This window comes from Chinchilla lanigera, unplaced genomic scaffold, assembly GCF_000276665.1.
Source record: "Chinchilla lanigera isolate Chin_1 unplaced genomic scaffold, ChiLan1.0 scaffold00083, whole genome shotgun sequence".
Taxonomy (NCBI): domain Eukaryota; kingdom Metazoa; phylum Chordata; class Mammalia; order Rodentia; family Chinchillidae; genus Chinchilla; species Chinchilla lanigera.
In genome coordinates, this window is record NW_004955484.1 from 7,080,973 (window position 1) to 7,100,822 (window position 19,850).

Consider the following 19,850-nt stretch of genomic DNA (forward strand, 5'->3'; position numbering starts at 1 on the left):
ATATAATGTTAAGATGAGAAACAACATATCCTAACTAGACAAGGAATGCCACTCACATAAGTTTCACATAATTAAGTCGAAGATAACCTAGGTAAGTAACTAAGAGACCTTGCAAAAATAAACTCTATGAACAAAATTATCAAAATGAAGATGGAACAATGGGATTTATAAACCCTACTCTTCATCATTCTGGGTAGAGATTCAAATATTTGGTCTGAATAGTGTGTAATTCCATATACATAAAATTCGATAATATTATTCTGTTTTATACTTGTGAACCTCAAAGCAAATAATTCACTTACGGAAACAATGTACGAACATTTCTTGTGTATACATATAAAAGGACTAGAAGACAGTGTAACAAAGTAATAGTAGCAGCTGTGCTAACAAGATTATTTTGCTGTATTTTTCAAACATTTCTAATTCATACCTATAAACTTTGTAACGTAAAATTTTAATTTGTAATATACGTAAAATTTGTATTGTATGTCAATTGGCCAGATGTTTAGTTTTTTGTTTTTTACCAGGTACTGGGAATCGAACTCACGACCTCGCACTTGCCAGGCAGGTGCTGTGCCGCTGAGCTAAATCCCTCGCTCCCAGATGCAGTTTTTATACTCGCTAATATTTTAATCAGGGTAAATACATAAAAGTAAGTTTTATTATTCCAGTAAAACAAAATATTTTACTTGGCATGAACACTGCTGAGTGAGTTGACAAAATATGTATGTTAAGACTTAATAATAGTACATGGAATTAAACAATTTCTTAAGTGATTTTTTGAAGTACATAAAACTGTATATTACCTAAGCTTAAATATAAAGATGGAAAACATATATATCTAGAGCTACAGACCTGTAAAACAGTGAAAGTATCAACTAAGTCTTGGAAAAGTTGTCACTAAAATTGCAAATACTTCAAGTACACACGCTTAAGGGGAAAACATGACCCTTCTTTGGGATCTTGCTACTTTTCGTTCTTTTTTCTGTACCCAGTGCTGAGAGCTGGGGATCAAACTCAGGGCCTTGAGCATGCTAGGCAAGTAAGTGCTCTACCAATGTGCTACACCCAAAGCTGGAGTTTTACTTGCAAATGACAATTAAAAAGGAAAATTCACTGTTGTGGCATATTATATTCCAAAGTCTTTAAATGATATTCTAATTCTTTGGTGCTAGATAATCCTTCTGGCTATGTCACAAAAATAGTTTTCACTACAAAATACCTAAAATAGATTTCACATTACATCTTATCTTCTAGAAATAATTTTCAGAAATATCTAGAAGAGATATGGGGCTACTGATTCTCTGGACTTTAGTTGAAGGAAGTAAGAGTGCATATAAGCAATATTTAAATACTAAGCCATCTTTTTACGGTTTTTTTCCTCAATAAACTCTAAAATTACAATGGTATCTCCATCCACAGGTCATCAAGACTCAGTGGTATGTTAAAGATCCATAAACTGCTGAATGCAACATTTTAAAAAGCAGACACTGAGCATTATGAAAATTTCAAATTATGATATATTAGCTGCAATAGATCTAATGCTATGTAACAACACTGAAAACGTAAAAATTTCATGTTTCTATCATCTTTCTTACTGTTGAAGAAGATAGGTTATTAGCATGAAATGCTCTGAAAAAACTGTTTAAGCCTGTTTTCCTATGTATTTTACATATGGTTTCATCCTTTCTTCAATATAGATCTTATAAATTCAAATTTTAAACTTCTTCATCATTTCCATATACTAGTGTCAAATAATTTTCCATTACCTAAGAAGCTGGACAATTCTTCTGCTGCTTGATGGAGTTTCTGCTCCATGAATTATTTCATGAAAGATTTTGTCTTGACCAATGTCATTATACTTTCCCTGGGTAACCTCAAATCATTTCTAAGATATATCTATCATACAAAAGCAGAAGCAGAAAAGATGTAGGTCAAGATATCTCTTTAATTAGCAACTGAAAATCACTATATTAACTATCCCTAAGCCAAAATTTTATTTGCTTTTAATTTGAACCTTTGAAATCTATTTTAGTACAAATATAAAAAATCTCTTCCACTGGAATTTCATAAAGACTTTCTCCATTGAAGACCAAATAAACATGTTTTTTTTTTATGACATTCATAAACCTTTTAGATCTGTGCTACTAGTCACATTTACTTAAGTGATTTATGGTATTTCATACTTCAGATCTTTGATCTTTATGTCGTAGTCCTACAAATACTATGGTCTGGAATTTCTAACTGTGAAATGAAAATATTTTAGCAAGGGTATTCTTGTTTTCTTTTCTTTTTCTTTCTCCCCCACCCCTTGAGTTTTTGAGACAGAGCCTCACTATGTAGTTCAGGCTGGTCTTGAACTCACTATGTAGCCCAGACTGGCCTTGAACTTAAGGAAATCCTCCTGCCTCAGCCTCCAAAGTACTGAGGATTATACATGTGCACAATCACACCAGGTTTAACCCTTTTTGTCTTTTAGGAAATCTCCTAATCTGCACTTTCTAAAACTAAGAAGCATTTAAATGTAGATTTTTATTTACAAATATAACTCCAAAGGAGTTTTAAATGAAAGTATAAAAGTAGTATAATCAGCTGGGCGTGGCGGCATACACCTAGAATCTTAGCACTTGGGAGGCTGAGATAGGAGGATCACTATGAGTTCCAGGCCAGCCTGGGCTACTAAGAGAGTTCAAAGCTAGCCTAAACTACATAGTGAGACTCTGTCTCAAGAAAAAAAAAGAAAAAGAGAGAAAAAAAAAGTTGTATAGACTATTTCCTCCTTAAATGACAGATATTACTTTGAAAATACGTGACTATTTAAGGACAAGTTTAATATATATTAAGAATATTATCTATAATATTAAACCAGATTTTTAATGTTAGTGAGGATCAATGATTTCATCAATTAATAAACCAATCTAAAGTTACCGATCTGCTTTTTTGTGATAACCTAAAAGGATTCTGGGTCAATTAAAAGATCATACCCTGTTTCTCAAAAGAGTAATTCTCAAAATCTGGTGAGTTAAATTTTATTAAACTACACTGGATACACAGGAAAAAAAAAATCTTATCTAAAAAATCTAGCAACACTGGGCATGGTGGTGCACACCTGTAATTCCAGCATTCGGGAGGCTGAGGCAGGACTGCCACAAGTTCAAGGCCAGTCTGGGTGACACAGTGAGTTCAAAGCCAGGCTGAACTACACAATGAGACCCAGTCTCAACAAAACCAAAAACCAAAACAACCCCCCCGCAAAAAAACCTAGCAATTAAATATTACAAGTAAAATACTAAAATAATTAAAAGTTAAAATAAGCCACACTAGTGTGCATTATAGTAGTAAATATTCTACAATATAGCTACTGAAATACACTTGGTGAGTGTGAACTGGTAAAGATGAATAAAAACTTAAATGTGTACCATGTTCCACTACTGTCCCAGTAATTAACCCAGAATTATAGGGAAAAAGTAGTGATTTAAAAAGAAAAAAAATCCTGAATTACACAGCGTATCAAAGGAAAAAGGTTAAGACATATGAACTTAAATGAGAATCAAACCACAGTATTTCCTTGTTTTCATCAAGCAAAGAGAAAATATCTAAAAGCTTCCCAAAAATGTAATGAAGTGAATCATACAAAAATACAATTATAAATAGAATGCAAATTAGTTTTTGAAGAATATTTTGAGTTGGTCTAGCTACCACCATTACATTAGTATACTATTTCTATGAGTAAAAATATTTTTAAAAATATCTGAGGTTTAAAAGTTATTTCAAAACGGATTATTTTCAGCTGGAGGTGCTGGTATACGCCCACAATCCCAGCTACTTAGAAAGCTGAGGCATCACAAGTTCAAGGCTAGACCAGGAAACTTAGATCACAAGTTTGAGGCTAGCCTAGGCAACTTTGTGAAACCCTTTTTGAAGATAAAATTTGCAAAGGCCTGGAGCTGCTGCTCAATGGTAGAATACTTGACTAGCACACACAAAGTCTGGGGTTCAACCTCCATTCCACAAAAAGAAAAACAAGAACAAAATAGATCACTTTCTGTTTATTTACCTAACTACCCTCATAATAGGATACCTACTCGTGCAATCTACTGTCATTTATTTTTATTTCTCTAGTAAAACTTGCTAATTTTAAGTTAAAATTGTCATTTATTTCAATGATAAACTTAGCACCTTTCTTTTATATGCAAACTTTAGCTGAGCAATTAAGAAAAATTGGGAATGATTTTTGTTTTGTTTTGTATAATGGTGAGAGAACTTTAAAAAATGTGAATACCAACCCATTTCCAGCTTTTGAGTTGCTTTTGTTGTCCGTAGTAAGCTGAGAAAGCACATAGTGAGGTGCTTTGGCACTGTCGGCATCAAATATATCCATATTAGATTCTTCACAATCTCGCCGTTTGACCCCCGGCCTCTGCTTTGGATTTCGTTTTCGTGATTTACGAGGTACCTCAGTGTTATCATTGTAGGAACTGGTGCTCATGTTACTGAAGTTGGAGGGGGAATCCTCCATCCACATACTGCAGCTCTGCTCAGATTCCAATCCACACCCCTCATCCTGGCAGGACATCCGACTGTTATCCAGCAAGTCCTCAGGTGGTGGTGAGATGTACAAAACTGTGTGCCTCTTCGGGGTTGATGGATGCTGCTGAACTGTGTTACTGGTTAACTGCTTTTCACTTACCCCTCTGTTACTTACCCCCACGGCTGAGGAGCAGCTCTCCACTTGCATAGCCTTGCTGTCGGTGACTGAGGTAGAATAAATGGTAGGGCTGGAAGAGGTGGTAAAGGAGCTGCAAGCACCGCCCATGGAGGAAGAGGAGGGAGCTGAAGAAGCATCTGCAGTGTACAATCCAAGAGTAAATACACTATCCATATTTTCACCTATGCTGGCTAGCAGTCCCATTGAAAATCTGATTTGTGAACTGATTGTTTTTCCCCAAAATGAATAGTTGGAATTTGGTTAAGTTTTAGAATATAAATGTTTCAAGCAATGTAAGGCCTAAGAAATATTATTTTTAAAAAATGCCCAAATAGCATTATTACTCTTCTGTTATAATCAATAGAATTTTAAAATCTAATTTAATGTTTTAAACTATAAAACAAGAATAAAGCTTTTATTGCCTCAGCTGGACATTCTGTTGAAATTTAATCATTTAAAGTAATAAAGAAAACCCCAATATAAAATATATGCTTGTGGTCCACATTCAATGCCAATTAAATAATTCATTATAGAATTTGAAAAGTGGGACTGTGCTTAGCCACAAAATATTAAAATAAGTTTCTAACCTATGAAGCAGAGAACTACAGGTCATTTTTAATGCAGACACTCCCTGCTTCAGAGGCAAATCCTGGAATAAAAATATGAGAAAATAAATGAGAAAAGATCTGCTTATTATTCCAGATATCAATTATAAAATGAGAAATAAATAGAAAAAATATATAACCAACTGAATTGGAGGGAAAATGGAACTGGTACCGTCATCACTGTGATTGGCTAAAAAATATAGGAAAATAAAGGTGGAAAGGGTTTGACTTGGAACATGCTGGGTTCTAGACAACATAAACAAGCACCCAGAGTCTCTAGGAGCTAAAAGTGGCAGTTCAAAACCATAAGCTCTAAAATAAATAAATCCTTCAAGACTGAATGGAGAGCAGGGTAAGAACTGGTTACTAGGTGGATTCTCTTATAATTTCTTGATTACATGCCCAGAAAATGGTTTCTACTATTTCTTCCTCTTTTAAAGGGTCTGTTTAATTGTGATTATTAGGGGAATTTCCTAATGTAATAATAAATGAAGTCTAGCAAAAAAGTTAAGCATGAAGAGCATCAGAAATAATTTCTATAAAAAGATTTTAAAATATAAAACTATCTACCGATTCTGCCTAGCAAAAAGGAAGATTTAAGTAGAAATTTTCAGACCATGTGGCATCCGACAGTCACACTGAAGATAATACTTTGGCCCTCAAAAGCATAGCCTTAGAGTTACACTAATACTGTTTAGTTTGGAAGTTGCTATTGGTAAAATTATACAAATAACATTTTATTTCATACAAGATATGGAAAGGTTTATAATTGTACACACAAAAATAAAAATAGGCAATGTGACAACTAAAAGATGTGTTTAAATCTAAAAGTAATTTGTATCTATAGCTATTTATGCCACAGTCGTTTTAATGTGTACAATTATTTAATGTTGTGATGTACTGTTAAACAGCAATTATTCATATCCAGTTTTAATTCATTTTCATCCTCATAGCAATTATAAAAAGCAAAATGTAAGAATGTCGGTGTTTAATTCATTAAAAGCTAAATGCCAATGGTATATTTTTTGATGGAAAACATGTATCAAAATGATTTAAATTATTTGAAAAAAAACTATGACTACCCAGAATTTTTCATTGCTCTGAAGGCTGGGAACATAGTATTAATATTAGCCATCATGAATATGATCTACACAATGCCACAATGAAGGATTTTTGCCAACTACTACAAGTCAAAGAACCTAACAGAATTAGATGATACCAGTTCCATTTTTCAGTTTGTATCCTTGTCAAATGCAGTAGCTGAAATTAGAAAATTCAGTCACTTTTGAACTGCATTCCAATTTAAAGAAAAATTTATCAATTTTGTATCATGCATTAATGCAATGTTTTCTTAATAAATATTTTTAAAGATTTGTAAAAACTACAAAATCTAGACACTAATGTCAGTGACAGTTAAGGAGCTGATTTGTAGCCACTTTGGGTTTATATATAATTTTTTCCTTGCTTTTTGAAAAATTGTAACAGAACTCATTTTAGAAAAAATAGGAAAAGTACAGCTAATATTCCTCCATTTGTTCCAACTATTGGCAAAAACAATACTAAATTTTTTTTGTGTGTGCCTATGAACCTATGTTCTTTTCTTTTTAGAAAAATGTAAGTAAGCAGCATCCAATATTTGCAGTGGAACACACAAAGCATGCAACATTAATGCTGTAAACTTCTGTTTCTATTAAGCAGCTTTCCCGCACCCATCCTTTTGAATCTAAGTATTATGTGTATGAGAATGCAGAATATGAACATCTTAAGAATCCTTGTCAAAGACAGATGGAAGCTGGGTGTGGTAGTGCATGCCTGTAATCCCAAATCTTGGAATGCTGAGGCAGGAGGATCGCTGCAAGTTCGAGGCCATCCTGGGCTACATAGTAAAATGCTGTCTCAAACAAACAAACAAACGAACAGGCAGACAGAAGGACTGCATATGTGAAAAGGAGTAACAAATTCAAAAGCAAGTTATGTGATGGTAACACTATAATTATATGTACGTGTGTATGTATAACTTCCAGAGAACTGGAACAAAAAGTGAATTTTTGGTTATAATTTTTACCTTTAACTTCAGAATGATAAAGGTGAAGGACAGTCTTTTGTTACTTGTAACAAGCCCCTCCAACAGCTCTAGAGTTCACACTAGTGACATGACTTTAGAAAGTGTCTGGATAACCACACAATGGGGAACTGGTTGTTGGAAACAAACTATGTGTTCAGAGGGCTAGAACTCACAGCCTTACTACCCCACCACCAGGGAAGCCAAAGGCACTGAGGTTGAGTTGATCATCAATGGCCAATGGCTTAATAAAATCACATCTACATAATGAAGCCTCCATAAAAATCCAAAAGGATTACGTTCAGGGGGCTTCCAGGGAGGGAAACAAGAAACATCCATGGGCTGAGGCTGGGGGAAGCACACCCACTCCACAGGGATGCAAGTCTTGGCACTCAGTGCCCTTGTTAGACCTGGCCCTATGTGTCTCTTCATCTAGCAGGTGTACCCTTTAAAATATCCTTCATAACAAACCAGTAGACATTAAGTGTATCCTTGAGTGCTCAAAGAGAGTATCATGAAAACTTTGTTTTATAGTAAGTCAGAAGCCAAAAGTTGGTTATATGTATTAAATTAATTTGGCAAATAAATGTAGGTTGAAAAAAGAAGCAGACTTACTACTCAAAGTGCTCTGGATATAAGTTATCACAGTAAAATTATCTGATAAAGGGAAAATACTAAGGGTTTAGAGGTAACTATTAGCTATTTCTACAAGAAGAGAGCTAATACCTTTCATTTCTAGAACTATATATAAGCCAAACTATTTCTATATTAACTCATAAAAGTATCCTTAATATTAAAATGTAAATACATGTAAAAATAATGTAAAATGTAAATACACATAAAAATAATGGCATCAGGAACCTTTTAGATTTCTAACCACTAATTTGTCAATTGCAAGCATTCCCAGAAAAGCACTAAAGAATACTCCTAGGACATTGTAAAAGCACTTGAAATATCTATAAAGACCTTTGAATCATTATATCACTAAATAAAATAACAAGAAACAATTTAACTAACAGCCTATAGAACTAAAATACAATACAATCCTGCCTCACTTATATATTCCTCTTATTTATAATTTCCATGCTACTTCCTCACCCCCTATTTGGTAGAATCACTATTTGCTGTTAGAAATGTAGATATCTATGTTTCATTGCAGCATATGAAAAACACGGAAATGCCAACATAAAAATGTTTTAATACTTTTATTTCCTCAATGAGCAGATAATTATAATGTATTTCTACATCATAATTTTATTTGTTTTTTTTAAGACTCTTGCAAATTTATTTATTTATTTTGGCCTTTTTGACACAGGGTTTTGCTATGCAGTTCAGGCTGGCCTTGAACTCACTTTGCAGCCCAGGCTGGCCACGAACTCACAGCAATCCTCCTGCCTCAGCCTCCCAAGTGCTGGGATTACAGGCATGTGTGCCAATTCTTTATAAACCTGGAAATGTTTCTTAAAATTATTCTCTTACCCAGGTAGTATATGAATAAATTCTTATAGCTTTCTTTTGTAAAATAATTGCCTTTGAATAGAGTCTTACATAGGAGTTTATTTCACACAGCAGTTTTTGTGACCACAGAGCATACCATGAACCAAAAGCAAAACTGACAGACCAATCTATAATTTATTAACAGAAATATATAATCTCAGAAGAACTGATATTTATTTATCTTTATTGTCTTGTGTCCTGAGCCACATCTCCCCTCCAAAATTTCTTTTGAGTCAAGGTCTTGCTAAATTACCCAGTCTGGATGGGAGAAAGGAGACAGGAAAGGGAACAGTAAAAAAGCAACAACAACAACAATACACACATACAAGATAGTTAAGATAGTTACACTACTAATTTCTCTTAGTTCACTGAAAAAAAAGGTTTGTGCTAATATTGTTTGGACAGTTAAATGCCTGTATCTTGTACTCTGAATCACTAAGATAACAATACGCAATGTATTAACCATTGCTACTCTCCTACTACCTTGTTTTGAAACTGATTTTTTTTCCTCTTTAAAATAAAAATAAATAAATAACTCAGTCTGGACTCAAACTTGGTATGCTCCTGCCTCAGTCTTCTAGAATGCTGGGATTACAGTTATGTGCCACTGAATGTAGATTAATTTTAAAATTTAAGAGTAAAGGGAAGCTTCGCATCTACACTGTTCTATATTTAATAATTAACAGTAACAAATTATCCAAGTAATGATGGTGAATGTGAATTATGCATATGGCTTCTTTCAAGAATTGATGGAAGAGGCTGGGGATGTAGCTCAGTGTAAAATGTTTCCCTAGCTTGGGTGAGGCCCTGGGTATGATCTCCAGCATTGTGGGTATGAGGAGAATTAAAGGAATCACTAAGGAGCACTATGAATATTCAAAGCAACTGACATAAAGATTGACAGATAGTATCTACAATGGGATGCATGCATGGGTTTCCCTGAATCTGCAAATATTATTCATTTGGTAAGAAAGATGAAAATGAATTTTAAATGTTTCCATGTGTAGAGTCCAACACAGTATTATATACTCACTGCTTAAACTGTATTTTAAAATTAAGAATTATTAGTTCTACATGTGTCAACTAAGGTATTAACTACCATTACTATCTCAATGGCATAAAAAAGAGATTATTTTATGCGAAGACTAACCACACTTTTGTTTTGCTCAGTACTGGAGACTGACTAAGCTGCATCCCCAGTCCTTTAAAAAGACAGAAAAATTTTGAAGTCCTCAAAAGAGAAACTTCAGTGATTTAAAACATGTGACAGAAATGATATTAAACTAAGCTTCCAAGATAAAATCTATTCCTTAGCATTTAGAAATGTATATATATATAATTTATGCAAAACAAACTGAGGTAGCTAAGAAAGCCACTTAAACAAAAGCCATAAAAATTTTTTAAGTGTGTTAAGTGAACCAATAGTGGAACAGAGAAGAAGTAAACTTGACTATTCAGAAAATAATCATAAAAACTAAGAAAATATTTGAAAAAATTTCTAATGTATAACACATTGTTGAACCCTAGTATTCTTTGTAAGGATTATATTTTTCTTAATGGTAACAATGACTTCAAGTGTAAACATCTTGTCTGATAAAAGTCACCAGATGCAAGGATGTACTTTCAGATAAAAGATTCAGAAAAATATTTAAGACCAACATTTATGTTGCCAAAAGACTGAAATAGCTAGAACACACAAAGTGGCTGCAAACCTGCTTTGTTAACACCTTACATGCCAACCTTCATTTTTCTACTTTTGTTCTTCTTATATTATTAATGTAAAGTTTAAAACTTTACAAAAAGGTTTAGTTTCAATCAGTATCAATCCACTAAGAAAAAAAACAAAAAGAAAGAAAGGGAGGAAGGAAGAAAGAAAGAAAAAGAGACTTATGAAGAAGTCTGAAAACGAGACCGACCTATACCCTGGGTGAGATTGGATGGGTTAAGTGTCTCTGGTACTATTTTTCTTCACTATTGACAGACACTGTCACACAACCCACCACACGATGCCTGTCTCTGAATGGCGAAGCTAGAATGCAAGTTAAGTGTATTAATAGAAAAAACAACTAGCATCCCAGCACATAAAATAAGCAATGCAGATTACTTTACCAAAAAAACCCAAAAACCAAAACCAAAACCAAACCAAAACAAAACAAGAAACACCAAAAATGTAGGGTCGATCATTTAATTTACATGTTAAAACAGTTTCAATTTTCCATTTGAGTTTTTCCCACCCAATGTAAGTTCACATGCTATAATAAGCAATGGTTTTTAAAAACTTTGTTGAAAATTAAAAATTTAACATCCAAATAAGCATGTGGGAAAATTACCCTAAACTGTTGTTAACTCATATTCACCAATTTGTTCTCCTGTTTACAAATGCAATCTAATCCAAAAACCAGAATGTTCTTTCACATGTTGTTTTAGGCTGTGCATTTATCCAAAATCTCTTCAAGAGTAGAAAAAGATATGTTCTGAACAGTAAATTCACATCGTAAGAAATAACCTATCATCAAGCCAAGTGTGGTGGCACACGCCTGTAATGCCAGCACTTGAGAGGCTGAGGCAGGAGGACTGCTTCAAGTTTGAGGCCAGCCTGACTACAAAGTGAGTTCAAGCCCAGCCTGAACTGAATAGCAAAACCTTGTCTCAAAAAAAAACAAAGAAAAGAAAAAAAAAGGAAGAAAGAAATGTCTATAATCTCCAGTAAAAGAATTTTTACATTTCTCAGGCCATCTTGATTCCCATATACTTCCTTATCTTCCCTCAATAAAGTTACCAATTTATAATTCTAAATTAGATATGCTACTGTGCATTAAATGCCTCATTCATAAGATTCCATTTTAAAAAATAATTAACACTACAGTTGAAGCTGAAAAGTTTGCTATTCATTTATTAGAGACCATTTTTTCCTTCCTTAGGCCACCAAATAATGATTCAGAGAGTTCAAATACCATAAAATAATTACTTTCTACTTTTTAATCTGAATTCTTCTAAAATACATCATGTGCCATATAATATGACTTTCTGGTCAACAAAGGACTATATATGTAATTGGGGTCCTGTAAGATTATATTGCCTACTGACACAGCCACTTTAGATCATGTTAGGTATATTCTATGATCTTCACATAACAAGGAAATTGCCAAATGATGCATCTTTCAGAATGTATCTGTTGTTAAGTAATGCATGCCTATAATTATTTTTACATTGTCAGAATGCAATATGCCCATAGAATATTTACTAAAACTTGCTCCCTAAAAATTAATCTATCTGTTGTCCTATTCAAATCAAAGTATCTAAAAAGTACACATGAATAATCTGATTTTGTTTTTTGTTTGCTTTTCTAGTAGTGGAAAGGAAATCCAGGACCATACATGCTAGGCAAAAGCTCTACCAAAGAACTATATCGTCAGTCCAATAATTTGATTTGTAAATCCTTTAAAAATTTTTTCCTTCTTTTTTTTTTTTTGGTCTTTTTGAAACAGGGTCTCACTCTGCAGTTCAGGCTGGCCTTGAGCTCACTTTGTAGCCCAGGCTGGTCTCAAACTCACAACGATCCTCCTGCCTCAGCCTCTCGGGTGCTGGGATTACAGGGGTGCACCACCACGCCCGGCCAAAAATTCTTTCCTTCTGAAAGAAAAAGATGTTTCCATCATTTAGGTAGCATCACTGGTCAATATTGGATAAAGAAACTAAAGCTCACTCACAATTCTCTGCCTCAAATAACTTCATGTAAAAAAGAAATTATACTAGTTGATAATTTATTACATTGTGGAAGACCCAAGGAAAGATGCCAAGAAGTATAAACTCATACAAAACAAAAACAAAAATGATCAGAATGGCCATATGGAATGATTAGTATCAATGCACAAACATTTTAACTCACATTATCAATAGGTGAATTATCTTTCCTGTTAACAGCTTAATCTTACAAATACCAACTACAAGGTGTTCAAAATTACTGATTTCTCAGCTAAAGAAAATCCTTTAATCAACTTATGAAAATCCAAATTACAGCCCGGTGTGGTGGCACATGAGTGTAATCCCAGCACTTGGGAGGCTGAGGCAGGAGGATCACTCCAAGTTTGAGGCCAGCCTGGGCTACACAGCAAGTTCAAGGCAGTCTGCACTATACAGCGAGACCCTGTCTAAAAAAAAGAAATCCAAATTACATAGCAGATCTATCTGTTGCCCCCACAACCCATATGCATACAGGCTGGCTGTCTTACTTGCTTACTTTCATTTTTTTGAGACATGGTCTTATAAATCACTAAGTTGCTTAAACTAGGCTAAAACTTGCAATTCTCCTGCCTTAGCCTCCCAGAGTCCTGGGGATTACAGGCCTGTGGCACCAGACCTAGCTAGTAAATGCTTCTGAATACAAGTTAATAAAATAATTCAATGGGATATATAATTTTGCTAAAATTGCTTTTATTAAAAATGAATATTCTTCTAGAATATCATATTCTCATTTTCAAATACTAATAGTTGTAGAAAAAAGAGGTGGCTTTTTAACTCAATATCTTATACCACCTAGTCTAGCATGTTATGTATCCCTAATGCAAGTGACAGCACACAATATTAAATTCCCTAAAGTACAATGGCAAAGGGCAAAGAACTAAGATTTCAGTAGTACAGGAGAGAGGTATCTCCTTGTGGCTACAAAGATTGAGACAGGGTTACATACAATGATAAGTAAACTGTCTAGTACAATTCCTTTCAAACAGAGGGAACTAAAAATGATAACACATTTTCTTCACCTTATTTTTTGTACAGTTTTCTTGTTATGGATGAAGAAATTCCTCTGGTTTTAATTTAATGATTAAAAAAATCTAAGAATAAAACTACCTGTTCTTTTGTTATAGAACATTATTTAGTGCTGTAGTGCCCTCTCCTACAGTGTAAATTACATTCAATTAGGTTCATTCAACGTGTAAAATACCTATTACATAAGATTTATTAATTGCCACACACAGAATTCAAAGCACTATCTATTATTTAGTAAGACTCTTCCCAAAGGAAAGCTTTCTTATATGGATCTATTTACGTAAAGTTATGAACCTCACTTTCAGCCTAAAACTCTACAAAGATCCAATTACTGCATATTCAACAGATTTCCATTGTATTTATTTTGTTATATTAGTTAAAAATTGCTTCAAAGTATTAGTGTACTAAGATTATGGTATTTTTAAAAAGAATACTAATACATAATTATTGAAGTAAAATATCAACTTTATGAAAATAAAAAATTATAAATTAGTTGCTAAGATGCTCTGGCTGAATTATAAAACCTTGCAGTTTGACTAATTCACTTTTTAGAAGTTTTTTTTTGGTACCAGAAATCAAACTCATGACCTTACACCTGCCAGGAAGGCACTGTGCTACTGAGCTATATCCCTGGCTAATTCACTGTTTAGCTCAAGAATTTGAAAAAAAAAAACCTTAAAGAATATTTGAAATAGTCAGTTAGAGCTGGACATGGTGGTGTGCACCTGTAATCCCAGCACTGGGGAGGCTGAGGCAGGAAGATCACTGTGAGTATGAGGGCAGCCTGAGCTACATAGTACGTTCAAGGTCAGAATGAACTATTCATGAGACCCTGTCTCAAAAAAAGAAACAGTCACTTAGCAAAATATTGTATTTTGGGGGCTGGGGATTTAGCTCAGCAGCAAAGCGCCTGCCTGGCAAGCGCAAGGTCGTGAGTTCGATTCCTGGTACCGGAAGAAAAGACCAAAAAAAAAAAAAAAAAAAAAAAAAATTGTATTTTGGTATAAGCCAATATAGATAATATCATATCCCCAAATCAAGACAAACATACAGGGCTGGGGATATAGCTCAGCAGCACAACGTTGCCTGGCAAACGTGAGGCCCTGCGGTCGACTCCCAGCAACAATAACAACAAAAAAAGACAAACATATAGTGTAGGATAGAGTAAAATAATCTGACTTTGTAAAATGAAGACAAAAGAGTATTTCTGACTTCCGTGAAACATTTCAAAGTATTAGTATAAATAAAGAAATCTAAAGATAATCCTAAACATACAATTCATTAAAAATAATACTTGACTGAATGGCACTGAATTTTTCTGTTTTTTGGTGAATAGCTTGTGAATTATATCTCAATAAAGTTATTTTTAAAAATACCTCTTTTCGATTTAGCTCAGCGGCAAAAGCGCCTGCCTGGCAAGCGCAAGGTCGTGGGTTCGGTTCCTGGTACCGGAGAAAAACCAAAAAAAAAAAAAAAAAAAAATACCTCTTTTCAAAATCCCTAAGTCTAATAGTTCCTCTACATAATACCTACATTTTAGTATTATCTAATGTTACTATAGAATTCTTCAAAATGTAAACAAAAGAATCATTTTATGACTTGCATTTCTTAATTAACTCCTTATTTGCCAAAAGAATACCATCAACTCATTTAGGTAATTTTTTTTTTTTTTTTTTTTTTTTTTTGGTTTTTCTCCGGTACCGGGAACCGAACTCACGACCTTGCGCTTGCCAGGCAGGCGCTTTGCCGCTGAGCTAAATCCCCAGCCCTAGGTAATTTTTTTTTTTTAACAAAAATGGCCTCTGTCTTAACTACCATGAACCTACAAAACTGGTTTAAGTTTTTATTTCTAAAGATTCCTTCATTGACATACTGAGTCTTAAACTCTCTAGCTTTCACAGGACAAAAACAGAATTCTTAAAAATGGGAAGGTAAACAAATTTTAACTGGTAACACTCAACTATACCCTCTAGGTTCCGACATGGCGTGGTGGAAAGTAGAGGAATTACATATAAGCACCTCTTTCCCTAACCCTGTCCCAAGGACTCACAGAATAAAAAGTTTTCTGTTTGGTTGGTTGGTTGGTGGTACTAGGGAGTGAACCCAGGACCTTTGCACTAAGCTACATCCCCAGCTCTTTTATTAATTTTTCAGATAGGGGATCTCAATAAGTCATTAAACTGCCCAAACTGGCTTTAACACTTGCAATTCTCCTACCTTAGCCTCCTAGAGTGCTGGTGTTACAGATATGTGCTACCATCCATAGTTAAAACGTTGATGGAAGTGTGTAAAGGCATAGATTGAGAAGCTTGAGACACTCCTTTACCCAATATTCTGGATTGTGGATTAGCAGCATCATATTTATTTATGCCCTCAGTTTTACGTGAAGAAGGAAAAAAAAATCTACATTGGTGAATCTGAGAAACACATCTGAAATAACAAAATAACAAAGAATGTCCATGAACACCCATATGACCAGCCCCTATACTTTAAAATGTAAATTGATTTAAAACTTGTTAAACACAAACCTTTATGGCAGAACTAGAAGTCTGTTCCCACCAGGCCCTCATACCTGATAGCAGCCAATCCAGCTCCTTCAAAACTCTGAAGAATTAACTACATCAAGAGTAATCATTTTTATGCATTTCTTTTTTTTTTTGGAGACAGGGTCTCACTGTGTAGTTCAGCCTGGCCTTGAGCTCACTAAGTAGCGCAAGCTGGCCGCAAACTCACAGTGATCCTCCAGCCTCAGCCTCCTGAGTGCTGGGATTACAGGCATGTGCTACCACGCCCAGTTGCATTTCATATTTAAATAGCAAAAGCTATGCTTTTTTTAACTTATGGAAGTTTAAAATAATGTGCATTTCCCAAGGTATCTAGTCTTTTGGCAAAAAAAAGAAAAAAAAAATGAGCAACTTGGTAATATACTATAAATCAATTTCTTTGATAATCATGTCACCATGAGTATTAACATGTCAAATAAAAATGTGACTAACGATATATACTTATTTCCCTACAATAATTATCTGTAATTTAAACTGTCTAATCTATAATGGTATGTAATAAAGGAATCTTTGTCCCAATAAGACATTAGAATGGCAGGATAAACTATGGTAGTTACTAAAAGTAAACCATGAAAAAATAGGTTACAAATATGTGGTTGAGATCATAGAATCTGTGAGAATATAACAAAACTTTCAAGTCCTTACTCTTTTCACCATCCTTATAAAGTCAAAAATGTCAAATACTAAAAATTTATTGTTTCAGAATATTTTCCTTGGTCAAAATTCTCATTTTCATGATTTTTAAATTCATTGCTATCTAATTTATAAATCTGGAGATGATTTCAACTATATGAGGGGAGAGGGCTAACATTCTGTTAGTGACCCAAAATCAGTAAATTTTAATACTTCTATATTAGAATTTCTGAAGTTGAGTTTAGAATTATTTACAAGGGAGAACTGTTCTTTTTCCAAACCTAACATTTTTTTCAGCTTTTAAAAGGAACTGGATCTACTGAAAACAGATGTTAAAAAGCACAAAAGAAACAGACTTTTAGTTCTATACAGATTCAACATGTCTTTAAAAAACAATTTCAAAAGATACAAAATAAGTCAGTTAGTCAATTTCTACATGTGGATTTAAAGTGAAGTATCTCATGGAAATATTTCATATTTTGTTATTTCATACAATTTTAAAAACAGATTTAAAACTTTAAATTCCAGAAAAATATTCAGACTCCATCTTAGAACTGAAGAAGATAAAAAGTGAACCAGGTCATCTTATCAATTTGATCACTAAAAAGTTCACTAACTCACAGTTAAATCCACAGTAACTGTTAGAAAATGTCTGGCAACGCATGAACAGTGAGCAAGACAAATAAGTTTCTTTGCCATAGTTAAAGTTTCTTGTCCTCAACCAGGAAGGACTTATACCACAGTATACAGTTCGGGCAAGATTGGTACACAGGTTAATGGTACATAGATTATATGAGAAAAATACCTTAAGTTATAGTACCAACTGCCTCATTTAAATCCAAATTTCCAGTTCACTGTTCTCTTTTTGAAACTGAAAGAATTTACTGAAAACAATGCTCTGATGGATGTTAAGTACTATTTTAAAAGATGAGAGGTATCATACTAGGCAAGAAACCTCTCATTACAATGACAGGTAAAACTTCAAAATGTGTAATTTTCCCTTTTTCTAAAGCAAACAGTTAGTAACCTATATACCCAACCAACTGGGAAAAAAACATTACAGTTGGGGGGGCTAATTTATTACTAACACATTTTTTCCCTGTTAGCTTATCTGTCAATCTTTTATTCTATTTCAAAATAAACATCTGAACCAATCTTACATAGTTATAAAGTATGATTTGAGGGCTGAGTAAAAATAAATGATAAATTTCAAACATTCTTTCCATACCTTTTCACTGATAAAAATATCCATATAAATGTATTCAAACCTTGTATTACTATGTTGCAAATATTTTTAAATATAGGGAAAAGACTACAGCAACATGCTGCAAACAGAAAAGAGACTTCAGAGTTCGAGTCCTTTTTTCAGAACACACAAAATGTTTCCCTTTCAGCAGATCTTTAAACATAATTGTTAAATAGACACTCAGATATAATTTTCTATTCATAGCTTATATTTAACCTTTGTGCAGTCAATGAAAGTTGTAAACATTTCCATATTTGACAACAAAGTACATTTTAGAAGATAGCACTTACAGATGTGCCAATGTGAAATGAAGAAATAATAATTGCATCAAGAAAATTGTATTGAAAAATTGTAACGTTAAAGAAAAACATTCTAAAACTTACTAAACAAACCCTCAAATCACACTGCTTTTGACATGAATTCTGCCAGCACTGTTCATGTTGGCCAGATAGTACCCTAGGTTTTCTTTAATAGAATAAAATGAAATGCATACCAGCAGCAACTACAGCCGGAGGAGGCGAGCCTGCCTCACCGCCGCTTGTCTGACTCATTGATGCTACAGATGTTTCTCTAGATGGAGGTAACTGTAACTCCTTTGGGAGAAGATCATAGACAGATTCTATAGGGGGAAATAGGAAGAGAAAAAGAAATTTAAGTCAGTCAGCAACCTAATTATATGCACATAAAATGTCTTTTCTCTCATGAGAAATATTTTCACAAAAATCAACCCTACATATGAATGTTCCAAAAAACTTAGTAAATTTTTAACATATGATTTTATTACAAACTGAAGAATAAATTTTCCATCAGTTCTGCTCCCTGGTTTTATTTTTTGGCTCTATTCCTTATGTTCAAGATAGTCTCTAGAAAAAGTTATTTATTTTCTTTTCTTTGCAGCACTGGAAATTAAATCCAGGGACTTCACACTGGGTTACATCCCCAGCCCTATTTTATTTTTTATTTTGAGACAAGGTCTTGGTAAGATGCACAGGTTGTACTCTCACTTGCAATTCTCTTGCCTCAACCTTACAGAGTGCTGGGATAACAGGCATGTACTATACTACCAAATCTGGCACACAAAAAAGTCATTAAATTTTAAAACTGAGTAAAACCAGAAGAAATGTGGAAAAAAAAAAAATCCCAAGATAGTCCAAAATCTTCCTTTGTAACAGTACCTGCCATCCTTTACATATGAAATAGCAACTGCATCAGATTTAAACTGGCATCTCTAATCATTACATTATTTTATTTCTGCTTTTATTCAATACCCTTTAATGAAGATATTTTAATTCATCACTATCATACTTCACTTTTCCCTCCTAAAGAAGCTGAAGGGAATGTCATAGCTCAAGAAACTACTTCTCCTACATTAAGTCACCTGGAAAGTATACTCAAAGTATAGGATACTCTTAAATCAAAAAGCATAAACACCTACTTAAGATTACGATTACTTTTTTATGATTATTTTTATATCCCAGATTAAAGAATCCCCTATCTTCACAAAGTATTTTATAATACTTTTAATTGTTCATAAAATTAGATTTATCTACTATAAACTTATGAATATCATTCTTCTTTTTTGGATACAAATAATTTTCAAAATAGTCTCTAAAGGTACTAGAATCAGTATTGCCAGGAACTTCAAAAGACCAATTAGAAGTATATGCCTATTTTCAGAAGAACTGAAGCACAAAGTTTACAGGACTTGCCTACTAGTCTAAGAAACCAAAAACTCCAGCAACTAAAGATTATTAATTATCTTCAT

At 33.6% G+C, this 19,850-nt stretch overlaps 1 protein-coding gene across 12 annotated transcripts in view; it reads right to left on the reverse strand.

Moving 5' to 3' along the window:
- The window catches only part of Nfat5 (nuclear factor of activated T-cells 5, tonicity-responsive), a 108,085-nt gene that overhangs the window by 46,174 nt on the left and 42,061 nt on the right, over positions 1 to 19,850 (reverse strand). For 5 of the 12 annotated variants that reach the window (XM_005403545.2, XM_005403546.2, XM_005403544.2 and 2 more), the window contains 2 exons: positions 18,579 to 18,704; positions 4,287 to 4,845 (listed from right to left, as the gene is read on the reverse strand). In XM_005403545.2, coding sequence (XP_005403602.1) covers positions 4,287 to 4,845; positions 18,579 to 18,704 — 685 coding nt within the window. Of the gene's footprint in view, positions 1 to 1,769; positions 1,900 to 4,286; positions 4,846 to 5,295; positions 5,358 to 10,788; positions 10,993 to 15,859; positions 16,073 to 18,578; positions 18,707 to 19,850 lie in introns of those variants that run through there. The other 7 variants (XM_013503966.1, XM_013503965.1, XM_005403550.2 and 4 more) reach the window with 7 other exon arrangements.